We start from the raw sequence: 16,085 nt of genomic DNA, 5'->3' as shown, positions 1-16,085 counted from the left end.
GAGGCTCACACACACACACACACACACACACACACACACACACACACACAACACTTGCTTCCTGGTCTAATTGGTCATGTGGCTTCTGTTACAAAAACATAGCTAAATACACATAGAGACACCTTACAGGGTCACATTGGCAAAAAAGAGTCACAGAGAATTTTAGGTCTCCCAGTCCTGGAAGGTAGTAGCCCAACCCCCAGGGTTCCAACAGCTTCCCTGAGTTCCTGACACTACCTTGGCCACAGTCCAGCCAGATAGGCCCCAGGGGACTCACGCCATGGTTCCCTCCCAGTCCTGAGGGAACATGGTGCCCCAGGCCCCAGATTGAACCCCTCTCCCCCACCCTGTACCTTGGTCTGGGTGCAGTTTCTTCACTTCCTTTCCCACCTGAGCAGGCAGGGCCCTGGCTGGTAGGGAGGAGGTGCTCCTTTCCGCTCAGCTGGGCTGCTCACCCTGCCCTGCTCAGCACATCCTGGCCTGGTCCTGCCCTGCCCTCCCCCTGGGTGTGGGGTTGAAGAGGATGAATCACCTGGAGGGTGGCATACGCAGAAATGCAGTTGGAGAGACACATGGCCAGAGAAAGTGAGAGACAGAGAGTAGCTGACAGTGCCAGAGATCCAGAGAGTAGAGCCAGGCGCTCCACCATACAGAGACCCTGCTTGGAGACACACACACAGATGCTGGACTCCCAGGTGCCCCTTGTCTGCTTCCTCTCGCTTGGAGGAGACAACCTGGCCCTGTCTCCACCTCAAAGCAGGCAGGCATCCCTGGGCAAGCCTTCCCCACCCAGTCTGTACAGGGCAGTGGGGGCCCTGGCTGGGGCTTTTCTTCCTTTGCCCCACTGCTTGTCCTGGGGCTAGGGTGATCACACCACCCTCCACAGCCCTGCTGTGGCCCAGCCCCTGTTCCTGCCTCACCCACACATGGGCCTGCCTCTCCTTTCTCTCTGCCTCTGTGCAGGCAGCCCTGCAGAATGGGAAGTTGAATGAAATTCAGATATTCTGCCCTAGCCGGTTTGGCTCAGTGGTTAAAGCGTCGGCCCGTGGACTGAAGGGTCCTGGGTTCGATACTGGCCAAGGGCATGTACCTCAGTTGCAGGCTTGATCCCCGGCCCTGGTTGGGGTGAGTGCGGAGGCAACCAGTCGATGGGTCTCTCTCACATCGATGTTTCTCTCTCTCTTTCTCTCTCCCTTCCACTCTCTCTGAAAAGCAATGGAAAAAATATCCTCGGGTGAGGATAAAAAAAAGAAAAGAAAGAAATTCAGATATTCTTGGACACCTTGAATGCCCAGGCCCAGGTGAGAGGGGCAGGAATTTTCAGCCCACTTTCTAATGAGGAGATGAAGACAAAGAGAGGGGCAATGACTTGTCCAAGATCACGCAGCAAGTCAATGCAGACTTTCAGCAGACTAGTCCTGGACTGGATCCTTCCTTATGCATGTTCTCCAAGGTGAGGTTGGAAGAGAAGATCCAGGAAGAGCAGGGGTGTTCCTCAGTGCCTTAGAGAGTGGCACCCCGAGCCCACCCATATGGAGATAAACAGGGTAACAACTCAGGAACCTCGGCCTGGACAAGAACCAGGCAAGTGAGGCTCCACAGAGGGAAAGAAGGTTCACGATCCTTCCCTCTCCTATTTCAGTGCCCCCCGCCGTCCCTCTGCCCACATTTCCCTGTTTCCTATATTTTTCCTCAGTGGACCCTTGGCCCCAGGTCTTGCTCCCTCCAGGTGGCTACAGGAACCTTTAGCTCAGGTCTTGTCACTTACTGCACAAAAACCTTCTGTGGCTCCCATGGGGAAAACAGGAACGTCTCAGCTAGGCCTCCAGGGCTCCTCGTGACCTTCTGGACTTTCTGGCTTCCCTTGGGTTCATTTAATCCCCCAAATATTTCTGAGCTCTGCTCTGCGCCTGGTGGACTCTGTGCTAGAGGATATAAAAATCCCATCCCTGCTCTGTGGGAGCTCCCAGGGGAGGCCCTCCCCTTCCTAGATACCACAGACCTTCCCACTGCCCCATGTCCTCCCCACCCAGCTAGGATCTGCATTGGTTTTCTCCAGCCCATTTTTTATGGTTGATAATCCACAATGTTCTCTCTCTCACACACGCAAGCACACCCACATCTACATACCTGACAATTTCCTTCACCAGCACTGTCCCTCCACCACTGGGTTCACCAGAGTCCCCAGAGCCCCTTGGAGCAGAGGCCAAAAAGGCCCCCCTACACACAAAGTCACATCACCAAACCTCATAATGCTTTGTGAAAATGTACCCAGCCATACACCAACTGTGCACAGTCCTCGAAGACCTAGTGAGAACCTCAGAGCTGTTCACATGTCCGTGTGTAACAGGCTTCGCACAATGTACACACAGCCGATGCTGCCATTAGGGCATCTCTCGTCATGCACAGGAAGCACGCCCTGGGCACTGCCCAGGCACTGCCGTGGGGTGGAGGTGTGGGTTTGCACCCGGACAGGCCCTCAGCAGGCAGGAGGGCAATCTTGACCCTGACCTTCTGGGAGCTCCTAATCTCAAAGACAAGAGACTCTCATTCAGAAGCTCAGTGTGGCTCAGGAAGTGCAAGGGAGTCAGCCTGTCAGGACCAGGGAAGCTCAGGGGGAGGAGAGGCCAGCCACAGGGTAGCCAGATAAAATGCAGGCTGCCCAGTTGAACTCGAATTTCAGAAAAACAATGAATAATTTCTTAGTATAAACATTGCTCATGCATGCTTATACTGAAAACTTCCTATGCTATACTAAAAATTATTTGTTGTATATCTGAAATTAAAATATAACAGTACTTTTTGGGGTGAATTCCAGCAACCCTAGTGAAGGAGGGCTTTGAGTGAATGAGCACAGCCAGGCCTCCAAGGTGGTACCTGGACGTTTGTCCACTTAACCTGAATGCTTGTGACAGCGCCATTATTTCAAGGATCATTTTGAATCTCATGTTATTTATTAAAAAGCAAAGTCAATAATGAAAAACCTGTGGTAATTGGCTATTCCAAAGAAGGGTGCTGATCACGCTCGCTGACTGCACTACATGGGTTAAGGTGTTGTGGCACCTTCGTTAGGAACAGCTGGCTCAGGAGTAAGAGGGCAGTTAAATCCCAGCACCCCATTTACTAGCTGTGTGACCCCAGGCAAGCCTCTCCCGCGATCTGAGCCTCAGTTTCCTTGTCTGGAAAATAGGATAATAATCACAGCTCCCTGGCTCCCTGGTTTGGGGACTCCGCGAGACAATGAAGGGAAAGGGCATAGAGTCCCCCATGCACAGAGCAATGTGGGTGGGTTGGACTTAAAGCCAACAGAACTGCACATCCACAAAGGCATGAAACTATGTACACAGATACACTCACACAGATATGTAAACCCACAGGCCATGACCTAGCACAAAGCTATGGACACACTGAGAAACACAAGCAAACCACCCAGAGACAGCACTGAATCCAGCTCCCCCTCCACAGGCAGCTCTTCAGATCAGGGCGGCATTCCAACTAGAGGCAGGGGGCAATGAATAGACATTGATGTCCCATCCCCACTCCATTCAAATTCAATTCAAGCTATAAACCATTGCGAAGTGTTAGAACGGAATTTTGAATTTTCTTATGACACGTTATTGTTATTGAAATAGCAAAATCACTTCAAAAATTGTTTCTGGTTGCTGCAAGTCCGCGCTTGGTAGATGCCCTGAGCACTCGCTTCTGGGCTTACTGGCAGATCAGGTCTACCCTCTAGCTGAGTTTGAGGACAAGGACTCCTCCAGTTGCCCATTCCCAAGGGAAAGAGCCCTTGCTTCTCCCTCAGGGAATTTCAGCTCCCAGCTTTCCCCCTCCCAGGCCAGAAGCATCCCCTCTCCCTTTTCCCAGCTATAGCCTTGGCTTAATCTCAAGACAACTAACAGGGCCTCAGACTGGACCTCGGCCAGGCCATTAACTCCCTGGTGAACTGGGGAGCCACTTCACAGCTCTGGACTCCAATTCCCCCGTTTGCAAAATGTTGAGAATATGTGTTTGCTGCTCACTGTGAGGAACTGGTGAGATGCTAGAGTGGGATGAAGTCAGCCCCAGCACTTAGGCCTCCTCACCCCCAGTGCAGGCTCAGATCTCTGCCTCTCCAGGCTGAGAGGTAGGCCCCAGGGACTGCTAGAATTCCTGGGGGTGGGGAAGGGTGGGAGAGAGGGAACAGAAGGAGTGGAGAACAGCAGTAAATAAGAAAGTGCCTTTTGGGAAGCTAGCTCCATGAGGGGCAGAGGAACCCCTCAGCTTGAGAAAAAAGGGATAAAGGCACAGCTCCCCACCTCTTCCCACTGGCCCTTGGAACAGGAGGCCCAGCCCAGCTATGCTGCTCCACCTTAGTGGCCAGACCGCACCCAGGCCTCGCTTGACCTGGCGGATGGTTCTCTGACAGTTCAAACACAAAGCTCTGTCAAGTGAGAAGTGCCAGGGGAACCCTGTGGGTAGCTGGAAGGATCCTTCCCTGAAGCAGACTAGTCTTCTGAAACATAAGGACTCTACAGAAAAATGGGGGCACCTTCTACAGAGTGAAGGCACTTTTGGAAAGGGGGAGCCATTTGGGCAAGTAAGGAGCTTCTCAGAGTGTTCCCACCTGCAAAATGGAGACATTTTCTTTAAGATGGAGGTCTGTTTAATAAAAAGGTCCTTTCTGGAAAGGGAAGGAGTTTCTACAAAATGGAAGCACTTTCCTCAAAGTAGAGGGACATTCTGTAAAATGAGGAAGAGTTCTATAAAGACCCTTTTGTAAAATGGATGTTCTGTCTGTAAATGACTCTGACAAAATAGAAAACTCTTCTGTAAAATGGAGGAACTCTTTTTTTACAAAGTGAGACACCTTCTGTAAAGTGAAGGATGTTTCCGTAAAGTGCGGGCCCTTGTGTAAAGTGAGGACCTTTATGTCAAATGGGACAGTCTAAGGCAATAGGGAATGGTGAGGACTAGGGTAAATTGGAGGGCACACGCCTCTCCTAAAATAGGGACTGCAGCTCTTCTCCTTCATCTAATTGTTGTGTTGAAGTAACGGGGCCCTGTATTTATTTTCAGATCTTCCAATATTTTGGGAGAATCAGAAATCTAATCCTTTATGTGAAATCCCCCAATTTTAAAAACAGTGAATAGGCCAAATGAAACTCATCAGTCAAATTCTACTTGTGGGCCACCACTTGGCAATATCTCAGTTAGATGGTCCTTAAAGCCCCTTCCGTCTCTGCCATTTACCTCCTGCCCTATCGTATGTGCTGTGGCTCTTGGGTGGCTGCCTTGGAGGTGCCCTCTTCCAGCCCCTGGAAGGCCCAGTCTCCTCTGGACCTGAGAAGGCTTAGGACACTGGCTCATGTAATACTTGTCAGCAGTTCCCTGAACTAGAATCTGCCTTTTGTTCTGTCTGGTCCAGTTCACATTCTGCCCTAGGCAGGACACCTGGAGAAAAGAGCAGGGAATTACAAGTACTTTCAGAACTCTCTGGAACTTAACGTGTTCATTTTTAGTGGAGGATATAAGGTATGGGGATTCAAATTGTTTGTTGAGCATCTACTCTGGGCCAGGCATTGTGTTGATGTTCCCTGTGTGGCACTCTCCTAACAAGCCTGTGTGCTATTAGTTCCATTTTACAGATGAGGAAAACTAAGGCACGGAGAAGCAAAATAACTTGCCTGAGGATACACACAGCTAGAAGTAGTTGAGCTGGGACTTGATCCCAAGTGTGCCTATGTCCAGAGACACAGAGTACATCCTCGGTCAATGTTTGCTGAGTTGGGAAAGAAATCACATTTGGAGGGGGAGGGGAGAGGACTTTCTAAAGGAGGTGGTTTTTGAGTTCAGCCATCCAGGATGGGTGTGTTTTTACAGGTATAGAAAGACTGAGCGTGGTCCTGCAGGCAGGGGAAGAAAAGTGAGCAAAGGTGTGGATACTAGAGGGGGGGAGGTGAAGAGTGTGTTTGAGGGTGCAGTGAACAGAGAGGCTGGGTTTGCAAGAAGGTTCCAGAGAGGAAGAAGGGTCAGGAAAGGTCAAAAGACAGGCAGCCCCCCACCCCTATCAACCACCACCACCAACACACTAGAGGGCATACAGAGATGGACAACAGCACTGAAAGACACACACACACGGATCTACATACAGAGAACCACATGCAGATGCATCTAGAAACCCTCAGGGGCTTAGACAGCCAAGGTGACATACACCCAGGCATATAGGAACATACAGCATTTACAGACTCAAAGACACACATGGATATATAGACACACACTCAAATATACACAGGGACAAACAGAAACAAGAACATTAAGATATACAAAAAACAGACCCATGGGGGATAAAACAGCCAGGCAGCTAGGCACGTGCATGCATGCACGTGCGTGCATGCACGCATGCGTACACACACACACACACACACACACACACCCCACAACCACATGGGAATACAGGCATCCCTTCCCTCTTCCAGTTCCTTGATTGCTGTGAGGGCCTGGCTACCTCCTCCCAGTGTTTCTGGACCTAAGGCCAGAGAAGGATGGGGGTGGTTGCTCCACCCTCCGGGAGCGGCTGGGGACTTCAGAGGACAGGAAGGGAAGGGAGTGGAGCTGCAGCTGGGAGCACTGGGGGCAGTAATTACCCAGTGCTGGGGCTGCCACGCTGGCTGGGATTTCCCTCCCAGTGAGGACAAAGCCACTAGGGGATGGCCCCTGTGACCCCTGCTGTGTGTGACCCCAGGGGCCCCAACACCCACCCATCACCCCTCCCCTCTCACCAGAGGCCTGGTCAAAATTGAGACTTGGCAAAACAGAGATTAAGAAGGAAAAAGACAGAGAGAGAGACTGGGACAAAGACAAGGGAGGAGAAGACAGGAAAACGACAGAGACCCAGAGTACGGGACAGCAAGAGAGGGAGACAGAAAACGCAGGGGCAAGTGGGAGGGAGTCAGAGACAGTGAGGGATGCAGGCCCAGAGGCAAAGGGGCAGGGACAGAAAGGGAAGGCCTGGGTCATTTGTTGAAATGGCTACAGTGTGCCAGGACAGGGGCTGAGGACTTGCCCTGTGGCATTTCATCCTTACAACACCCTAAGTGGTGGGGATGATAACCCCATTTTCTAGATGAGAAAACCAAGGCTCAGAGAGGTGAGGTGACGACGGGCAAGGTCACATGAAGCTAGAAAGAAAGTGGCAGGGCTAGATCTGGGGGGCTCTCACCGCTGCCTGACCCTGCCAGAGCCACGGGGCACAGACAGAGATCTCTGAAGGAATTCTCCAGAGACAGCAGTCAGTCTGTAGGCTGGAGCCCCTGAGGGATGCACAGAGAGACCCACACGGTCCCTGCCCCCTCCCAGCTGCCCCGGGGTGGGGGAGGGGCCGGGTCCACACCTGGAATGCATTAGGCGGAGGCCCCGCCTAGGGGAGCCTGCAAAGCTGGAGGGGGAGCAGGGAAGGTGAAGGTAGAGGCGAAGGCGGCGGCGGCAGGCGGCAGCGTGGGCGGCGGCGCGGGCCTAGCAGGCCCGGGCGGAAGGGCTTCCATGCCAGCTGCGGCTCCGTGGGGCCAGCCCTGCCAGTCCTTCCTTTCCCGCTTTCTCCAGGCGCCTTCCGTCCAAGACTTAACCCCTTCCAGGCTCGGGCCACCGGGAAGCGCCCCGAGGGCTAGAAGCTTCCAGCACCCAGCAGAACCTGCTGCTCCCTCTCTGGGCCTCGGCCACACACCTGTGCCCCTCGCACCCCTCCCCGCCTTACTCTGGGCCCGGATGGGCACAGCTGATGCCTACCGGGCACTGACACCTACATGCAATGCCTTCAGGCTACTCAGACTCCGCACCCTAAACCACACCCCTGGATGGCTTCTCCTCCTGCCTTCCCCGTCCTAGGAATGGCACCTCCAAGCACCCCGCTCCCCAGGCCAGGGGCTGGGCTTTCTCCGTGACTCCTCCCTCTCCCTCAACTCACACATCCAGCCAGGCCCCAATCCTGCAGACTCGACTTCTCAGTAGCTCTACAATCCACACATCTTTTTTTCCACTCCAGCCTAACTAACTTTTCCCTCCCATCCTAAGAGCCCTCTACAAGGCACTCAACACCACAGCCAGCTTGTGAAAACAGTCCCCTTCGATTCCTGCAGTGCTGTGAAGGGCTCCCTTTGCCCTGCCACCAGGGTGAACTCCAAACTCCTGAGCCTGGGGACAAGTAAGGCTCAGCTCAGGCACACTTCCCCACCCCCACCCTCCAGCCACAATGGCCTCTTGTCTGTTCCTCGAAAGTGCTCTCTTCCGCCTGGGGCTTTGGCACATGTCGTATGAACGGTTTTCTGCTTCTCTTTACCTCTGGACTCCTAATTTTCTTTCAGGTCTCAATGCAAGTGTCCTCGTTTCCTTGTCCGCCCCCTCCTCATATGTTTCTGCAGCATTTGCACTTGGAATTAGTTCTCGTGGCTGTCTTCCCTGCTAGAAAGGAGCTCCACCAGGGTAGGGATCACGACTGCCTCGTGGCCCATCCATTACCTCTCACAGGGCCAAGCAAATAGTAGGTACTGAATAAACACTTGTTAAATGAAGAAATGCCCTCCTTTCTCTCCTTGGTCATTCTTGCTTAACCACTCACCAAGTATTTATACACTCTATTATGCCAGACAAATGCAATGACCAGGTCCACAACTTATAAATGGGGAAACTAAGGCCCTGAGGGGAGAAGGGAAGCCTGGGGATGCAGTGAACCAATGGCAGAGCCAGGAGTGCTGAAGCTTTTTCCCTGCCCCCCTGCAGCCCTGTGTGTGTTTTGAGGCACCTTTTGGAGGTGTGATACCTTCTAGGTCCAAGGAGCTGGGTAGTGGAGACCGGAGAGGCTGGACTCACTGCTGCAAGGATATCTGCTCTCTTCAGATGAGGGAACTTAACTCTGTGGGGCTGGCCAGTGGCAGATTGTGCTTCCTGCCCCCATTCCAGACAGGTCTTAGCCCCACCCAGCCAGCGTCTGGCCAGCTACACATCTGCCTAAGGCATTTAGCAAACTGGCCCCCAGAAAAGCTTGGTTTGAGTCTGTCTGGGGAACTGTTAGCTGCCACTCCCCCTTGAGGCAGCAGGTAGCACCAGCTGGGCCCTGCACCAGGGACAGAGGCACCTAAAAGGGTGGAGGAATGGGGGTGCCAGCTATCTGCAACTTGGAAACTTCTATTCTTTTAGTCCTGTCTGGTGAAGTCTTTTTCCCACCTACCCAGAGTCTACATTTTGTTGTGTTTGTTTGGAAGGCCCCAGCTGACTAGGAACCAAATTTGGGTCTTTTCTCAAACACTCCCCTGGGATCTCAAACTGCAGCTCTCCAAAAATCCCCAGCAGAGCCCACCACCCCCTCCTGTTATGAGTCCCCTCTCCTCACCACAAGCAGCCTCCCTCTATGGCCTCTCAGGATGCCCTCCACAGGGAGGACATCTAGAGAGCCACAGGAAGTTACCTTACCAATGCGTGACTTGGTTTTCAGGAGTACTCCCTCAGTTCTTTGCAGTAGCCACTACCCTAGGTATATGTGAAATGGGTCTCTGCTTTATGCAAATATGCTTTAAAAATGGCCCCATAAAGGCATTTCTAAGGCAAAGTTTGGGCAGGTAATGAATGATCCACCCAAGTAAGTGTGACCGCTACCTCACTATCCATGTCTTCAAGGATGAAATGGCCCCAAGAACCATGCGCATTCTCCCCATGAGCAGCTCTGTGGTCTGTGTAAATGCTGGTGGTGAGATCTCCCAAATATCTCTGGCCAACACCTCTCTTCTGAGCTTTCCAACCCTATTGGCCACCTCCACCTGGATGTCCCCCCAGGCCTCTCAAAATTCAACATGTCTCAAACACAACTCAGATTCTTCCTCCAAACCTGCTCCTGCTCTTACATGTAGATGGTCCCACCACCACCCACCGGACCAATTCTGGACTTCTCCCTCTTTCTCTGCCTCTATATCCAAGCCACCACCAAGGCCTGCCCATGTTAGCACCTAAACATCTCTCAGATCTTACCCTCCTCACCTCTTGCACCCCTACCATCCACTCTCCACATGCAGCTATGGGGATCTCTCGAACACTCCCATCTAAGCACATCATTCCTCCACTTGATAAACCCTTCAAGGGTTTCCCCTTGCCCTCAGCATAAAGTCCCTTTGCCAGCCTTATTTCTCCACTCCTCCCAACACCAGCCCCAGTCCCCAGGATGCCCCATGGCTCAGTGCCTTTGCTCCCATTGAACTTCCTACCTAAACTGCCCTCCATGTTCCTCCTAGCTCTACAAACCCTGCTAACACTCCTCCAGAGCCCTTTCTTAGGACTAGGCCCTGGGCTGGGCAGTGCTGATGCTGGGATTTCCTCTGCCTAGAGACCCAGAACTTCCAAATGGTAGGCATTCATGAGAGCTGGGCATAGAAGGTAAATGGAGGCAGCTAGTATTTGTGTGTATGTGGGTGAGGGGTTGACTCACTTTCTGTAGCTTAGATACTATGCCTCCTTTTTTAAAAATATGTTTTTATTGACTTTCAGAGAGAGGGAGAGGGAGAGAGAGAGGGAGGGAGAGAGAGAGAAACATTGATGTGAGAGAGAAACACTGATGAGTTGCCTCTGGCATGCACCCGACCTGGACATGTGCCCCGACCTGGAATCGAAACGGCGGCCTTCCAGTGTACAGGATGATGATTACAACTGAGCCACACCAGCCAGGGCCCATGCCTCCTTCTGGGGTTGGGAGGAGTGAGCGAAGCTCACAGAGGGCCCTAGGAAGAGGGCCTCAGAGGGGAGCCTGATGCATTCTCCTGGTCCTAATGACGCTGACTCACTTTAGGACCACAGGTAAACTGCCTCTCAGTCTCCACTGCTCCAACTGAGAAATGGGCTTGACCAGTGGTTCCTACTCTAGGCCATGCATCAGAATCACCTGAGGAGCTTTGAAAATATATTCCTGGGTTGCAACCCTGAGATTCTGGAGCTCTGAGAATCACATTTATTTTTTCAAAGTAAACAAGGGATTCTGATGATCACCTAGTTTGGGAAACCCAGGCCAGAAGGTATCTAGGGCCTTTCTAGTTCCAATTCTAAGTCCTGGAGTCTCTGAGGATGCCCCAGGCTCCAAATCAGAAAGAGCCAGCCCCTCTTGCTGCCTCCTTCAATTGGCTCGGTCCTTCCACTACCCACGAAAAAACATCAGGTGCAACTTTTTTATCGAGGTAGAGTCAGCCCAGGCCCCAAGTGACGCCCCCACCCAACATCTGGAAGGATATTCTGAGCCTCAACCCTGAGAAATAGGGTAGGGTTCCCCCCCAGATCTCTAAGAGCAAACCTACACCTGGGAACTCCTTTCTGACTCTCTGTGGCATCTCATTGGGTTATCTCAGTAACCCAATTAGGCCATAGGTTTTATCAATCTGGGAAGTGGGCACATAAACAATGGCCCCACCCCCACTAGGCATCAGGGTAACTAAAAGAGAAAGCACTTTGAAGCAATTCAAGACTCTTCACATGGATAAGATATAAATATTTTTTAAAAGCCCCTCTGCCCAGGATGGGCCACTGGATCCTAAGGATGGCAATTCAATAAAGGCCTCTGCAGTTTGAGAGAGGAAGTCAGCAGGCACATAGAAATCTTAACATGTGGACTAAAATGTTTCAAGGCTTTACTTGAAGCTCAGGTCTCTCTCTCTCTCTCTCTCTCTCACACACACACACCTTACAACCATCAACCCTGTCCTCTCTGGGCCAATTATAGGCGAGTGCTGTGGAAAGAGAAGCAAGTCACTTGTGCCTACCCCTGGGCCGGCTGGGCAGTGGGGGAGGCGGGCCTCTCACGCCCCATGCTGCTGTGAATCACATGGCCCAGCACCCTCCTTGCCAGGGCCTGAGTAATTCCTCCGCCTCCTCTTCAGAAGGTTTTTCTCATTTAAAAAATTTTATTCTGCAGGCTTTGCAACCAGTACCTCATAGCTGCCTCATGGCATTCTCTAGATGAAGAAATTCAGACTCAGACAAAGGAAGTCACTCACCCAGGGTCACATAGTGAGTCAGTTATGAATGGTTGGATGGGAGGCCAGGTCGTTCCCTGACACCCTTGTTAGTCCCAATCCTCATCTTGGAGTTAAAGAAAAAAGACACCCACCAATTACAGAGGCAGGGACTTCATTGGGAAAAGGATCCTGGAAACTTTTGGGGGGGAGGAGGGGAGCGGTTCAGGGTGGGTACTATGATGGTAATTTGGAAGGATTGGTGGAGTGGGAAGGCAACTCAGAATCACCACTGTGTATTGATCAGAGGCCAGGGACCAGTGTTCTAGACGCTGCCCAGCTACTGACTTGCAGACCAAGAATATCTGGAAGGCAGGAGTTCAGTTGTACTTCTCTTAGACAATAGTTACTGAGGTTCTACCATGTGCTCCCTTTCAATTTGTTCAGTCATTTGTTCAACATGGATTTATTGCGCACCTACTTTGTGCCAGGCACTGCACTAGTCTTGGGGATACAAAAGTGAACAAAGCAGATCCAATCCTCTTGCCCTCACGGAGCTCACATTCTAGTGGAGGGAGATGGGCAATAAACAAGTAGACACGTATAATGAGATCACTGCAGACTGTACTAAGTACAAGGGTGTGGAAGCACACTGGCAACTGCAATGGAGACTCACAAGTGGCCCTACCTAAAGTGGTCAAAGAAGGTCTCTTGGAGGAGGTGACATCTGAGCTGAGACCTGAAAGATGAGGAACATGCCAGGTGGAAAGCAGGAGGAAGAGCTGCCAGGCAGAGGGAAAAAGCAGATGCAAAGGTCCTGAGGTGGCATGTTTTGGGATCTGAAAGAAGGTACTGTAGTAAAGTGCAGGAGTAGCTGCTCCATACAGTGTCTATCGGGGGAGTCTGGAAAGTGGCAGGAGCAACCTGTAGGGCAGGTGGTTAAAGGCCTGCTGCCAGCAAGATATCTCTACCCCACACCGAGGGAGCTCCTGAAAACTACCAGAGGTTCCATGACTAGCCCAAGGTCATAACAGTAGCAAGGGGTGCATCTTGCCAGCATTTTATGCTTCGCTACTGCTACCTGGTGCTGGGCCACAATCCAAAAGACCTGTGGATCCTGGGAGCTCAGGTTCACATGGGGATGTCCCCAGATGGGGGAGGCCCTGCTGGACTCCTCAGACACTCAGGTCTGTGCAGTGCAAAGGCCTCTCCAGGTAGTGACCTGTGACCTGACCAAGAGCCGCTCCATTTCTGCAAATCCAAGTTCAAGTATCCTGATTTCTCCCCACAAACCTCATAGCCCTGCAGCTCTCCAGCTCTGCTACAACTGGCTTATGCTTGCCTTTACCTTTCTGCTGTCTCCCTACCCACCAGCCTCTTCTGCCCTCCCCTCCAGCTTGACCCCGAGGCTCACCTCTTCCACCTTTCTCTCTCATCAGCACCTTCTATTCCCTCCTTTCCTTGTCCTCTGGCCACACACACCTGGCAAAACCCCAACCTTGGATCAATCCGCCATCCCTCTCTCTCTCTCTTTTTTTTTTTTTCCACTCATACTCCAGAGCTGCTAAACAGAACAGAAGAAAATCACATAAGCAGAAGGCTTGGCATTACTTACATGGTCTCCAGCCTCAGTTTGGGGGAAGCAGAAAGACCAGACTTTGGACTCAAACAGATCTGGTTTTGAATCCTGGCTCCATACTAGCTGTGTGACCTTGGGCAAGTTACTTAACTTCTCTGAGCCTAAGTTTCCTCCCGTAGGAAATAGGGCTAATGATACCCACTCCACAGGAGGCTCCTGAAGATGAAATGAGAACCCATGTAAAGCACCCAGCCCAGTGCCTGGCACAATGTAGGCGCTTGGCAAATGGGAGACTCCTTTTCCCTTAGTCCCCCAAACAAACCCTGGTTTCCCAACCAAATCCCCCTTACTGCCTTGCAATCCTGTCCCTTTTTCTTGGAGTACTCCCTCTTCCATTAAGCTCATCAGATAGAATAGAAGGGGGTCGGAGGGGTTGAGGGGGCATAGGGGACAGAGAAAATACGGGGACAGAGGTTGAAAGGACTGGATAAGGCCTAGGAAGGACGGAAGGGGTTGGAGGTTGAGAAGACTCCAAGGGCTAGGGTGTGCGGGCCGGCCCCGAGGTGGAGCTTGGAGAGCCAGAGAACAAGAACACCCTCCCAGTACCAGGCCCGTGGCCGGGCTCCCATGCTCTCTCGATCACTCACCAGGCCGGGGCTGCGAGCCCTCCAGGTGGTAGGAGAAGCGCAGGGCCCGGTGGTGCTGTGGACTGGGGCCGCAGGGCAAGACCCGGGGGCCTGGAGTAGCGCCGAGGCTGGCGTCCGAGGGTCCGGCGAACTGGGGATCCGGGGGTCCGCCGAGAGCCAAACCTGGGTCCCTGGGTACCGGCAGTCCCGGCTCCAAGACTCCGGAGTCTGAGTCCGCACAGGCCGGTGGAGCGGCGCCGGGTGGGTTCACTGTAGGATGTTCGGGCTCAGAAGGCCCGGGGCCCCCCGGGGCTCGGTGGCCATGCATGGTCCGGGCCTGGGCGCGGGGCCCGGGCTCCCCGCCTGGCTCCAGCTCTTGGGGTGGAGGCGCGGGCGGAGGAGGCCCGGCGCCCGGCAAAGCAGCGGCTTCAGGCTCGGGGGGCGGGGCTGCGGGCTCAGCCCCACTGCGGAGCCTCGAGTCCCCAGCCCGGGCCCGGGCCAGCAGCCGTGGCAGCGGTGGCAGTACTAGCAGCAGCCGCGGCCACCGCCGCTGCCGTGCCAGGCATCGCCAGCCCGGGCCCCGCGCGGGGAGTGGGCTCGGCGGGGCCGGGGGCCCGCTGGGGAGCGCTGTCTATGCGGCAGCGGTCGGGTGAGGGTCGGGGGCTGCGCGGGGCGCGGGCTCTCCTGCAGGCGGCGAGCCACTTCCGAGGCCCCGGGGCGAGTCGGTCTTTTTTGGAGAGCGGGGTCTCTTCTTTCCCCGCTAGTGGGAATCGATCTGGGCTCCTCTGGCTGGTCGGAAAGGTTCTTCCTCCCGCCGCAGCGGAGGCTGGGGGGCGGAGGAGAGGGCAGGGGAGGGGAGGGAGCGAGAAGAGGACGACGGTGGCGGGGGGCGCGCGTGTGCGCCTCGCGCTTGGGCTGCGGGGCTCGCCCTCAGCCAATCCCTCTGGACGAAGCTCCAGCAGCGGGTGCAGGGGAGAGGCCAGGGCCTGGCTCTACCTTCCTCCCCAGCCTCGGCCTGGGTCTCCGCGGCAGCGGGCGGGAAGGAGTCCGGGGAAGGGGGGGTGGGGAGGCGGGAGCAGTCTCTGAGGCAGCCGCAGGCACAGCGGCACTGGGACCCAGTTACCCGGACCCCGCCCCCTCGCTGGGATTGGCTCTTGGCCACGCCCCCTCACTGAGGGCCGCCTCCCTTCTCCTTGCGACCGCCTCCAAGTCCCTCTCCACCCCCTTGAAAATTCCCCCTCAGGCTGCTTTCCCCATCCGTTCCTGGTCCCACACAGGCAAGTCTCCTGGCACAGCCCCCCACATCTGCCTTTCTGTCCCATCTCAGGTCTTTCTCCCACCACTTGTCCTTCAATCTCTTTTCCACATGCTCCAGAGGTTCCCTATGGCTTGGCGCATAGAGGACTTGTCTTTGATGCTCTCAACTCTGCAGACCAGACCTCAGTCCTTTACTTCGCCCCTTTCTTGTCAATAGCCTCAGTTCCCAGGACTGTCGCATATGCCTGGCAACATCCCAACCTTGGATCAGTCCAACTATCCGCCTTTTCCATGCCTGTGCCCAGGCAGCTAAACGTTACTGGAGAAACTATCCAACCTCACGGATTTGTGCCACTATAAACTCTTGTCCCTAGCGTCTACCAGGCCCTTGGTGCTGACCTTCAACTCTACTATGTGCCCCTAGGCAGCTTTCTCTCCCATGTTCTACAGCAGCCATTTCAAACCTGCCCTCTCCTCAAATGCCCAACTTCATCTGCCCCCTCACCCTCAGCAGATGAAACAGAAGTCACCAAAAAGGAAGTTTTTGACTTTTTGCCACCAAACCTACCTAGTTTGTCCCTTGCTCCTTCCCATAAGCATCTACACATACTCAGGTCTCTTCCATCTCAAAACAAATAAACAATTACCAAAAAGTCTCCCTCT

At 53.6% G+C, this 16,085-nt stretch overlaps 1 protein-coding gene across 1 annotated transcript in view; it reads right to left on the bottom strand.

Annotated features, from left to right (window-relative positions):
- Positions 1-15,212, bottom strand: part of FGD1 (FYVE, RhoGEF and PH domain containing 1) — a 41,603-nt gene extending 26,391 nt beyond the window's left edge. Inside the window, exon 1 of the mRNA XM_016215183.2 lies at positions 14,187-15,212. Within this exon, the coding sequence (XP_016070669.1) occupies positions 14,187-14,493 (307 nt within the window). The 5' untranslated portion in view covers positions 14,494-15,212. The remainder of the gene's footprint in view (positions 1-14,186) is intronic.
- Between the last annotated feature and the right edge of the window lie 873 nt (positions 15,213-16,085).

The sequence above is a fragment of the Miniopterus natalensis genome, chromosome X, assembly GCF_054644295.1.
Source record: "Miniopterus natalensis isolate mMinNat1 chromosome X, mMinNat1.hap1, whole genome shotgun sequence".
NCBI classification, from domain to species: domain Eukaryota; kingdom Metazoa; phylum Chordata; class Mammalia; order Chiroptera; family Miniopteridae; genus Miniopterus; species Miniopterus natalensis.
This window is presented reverse-complemented; position numbering and strand designations above follow the sequence as displayed.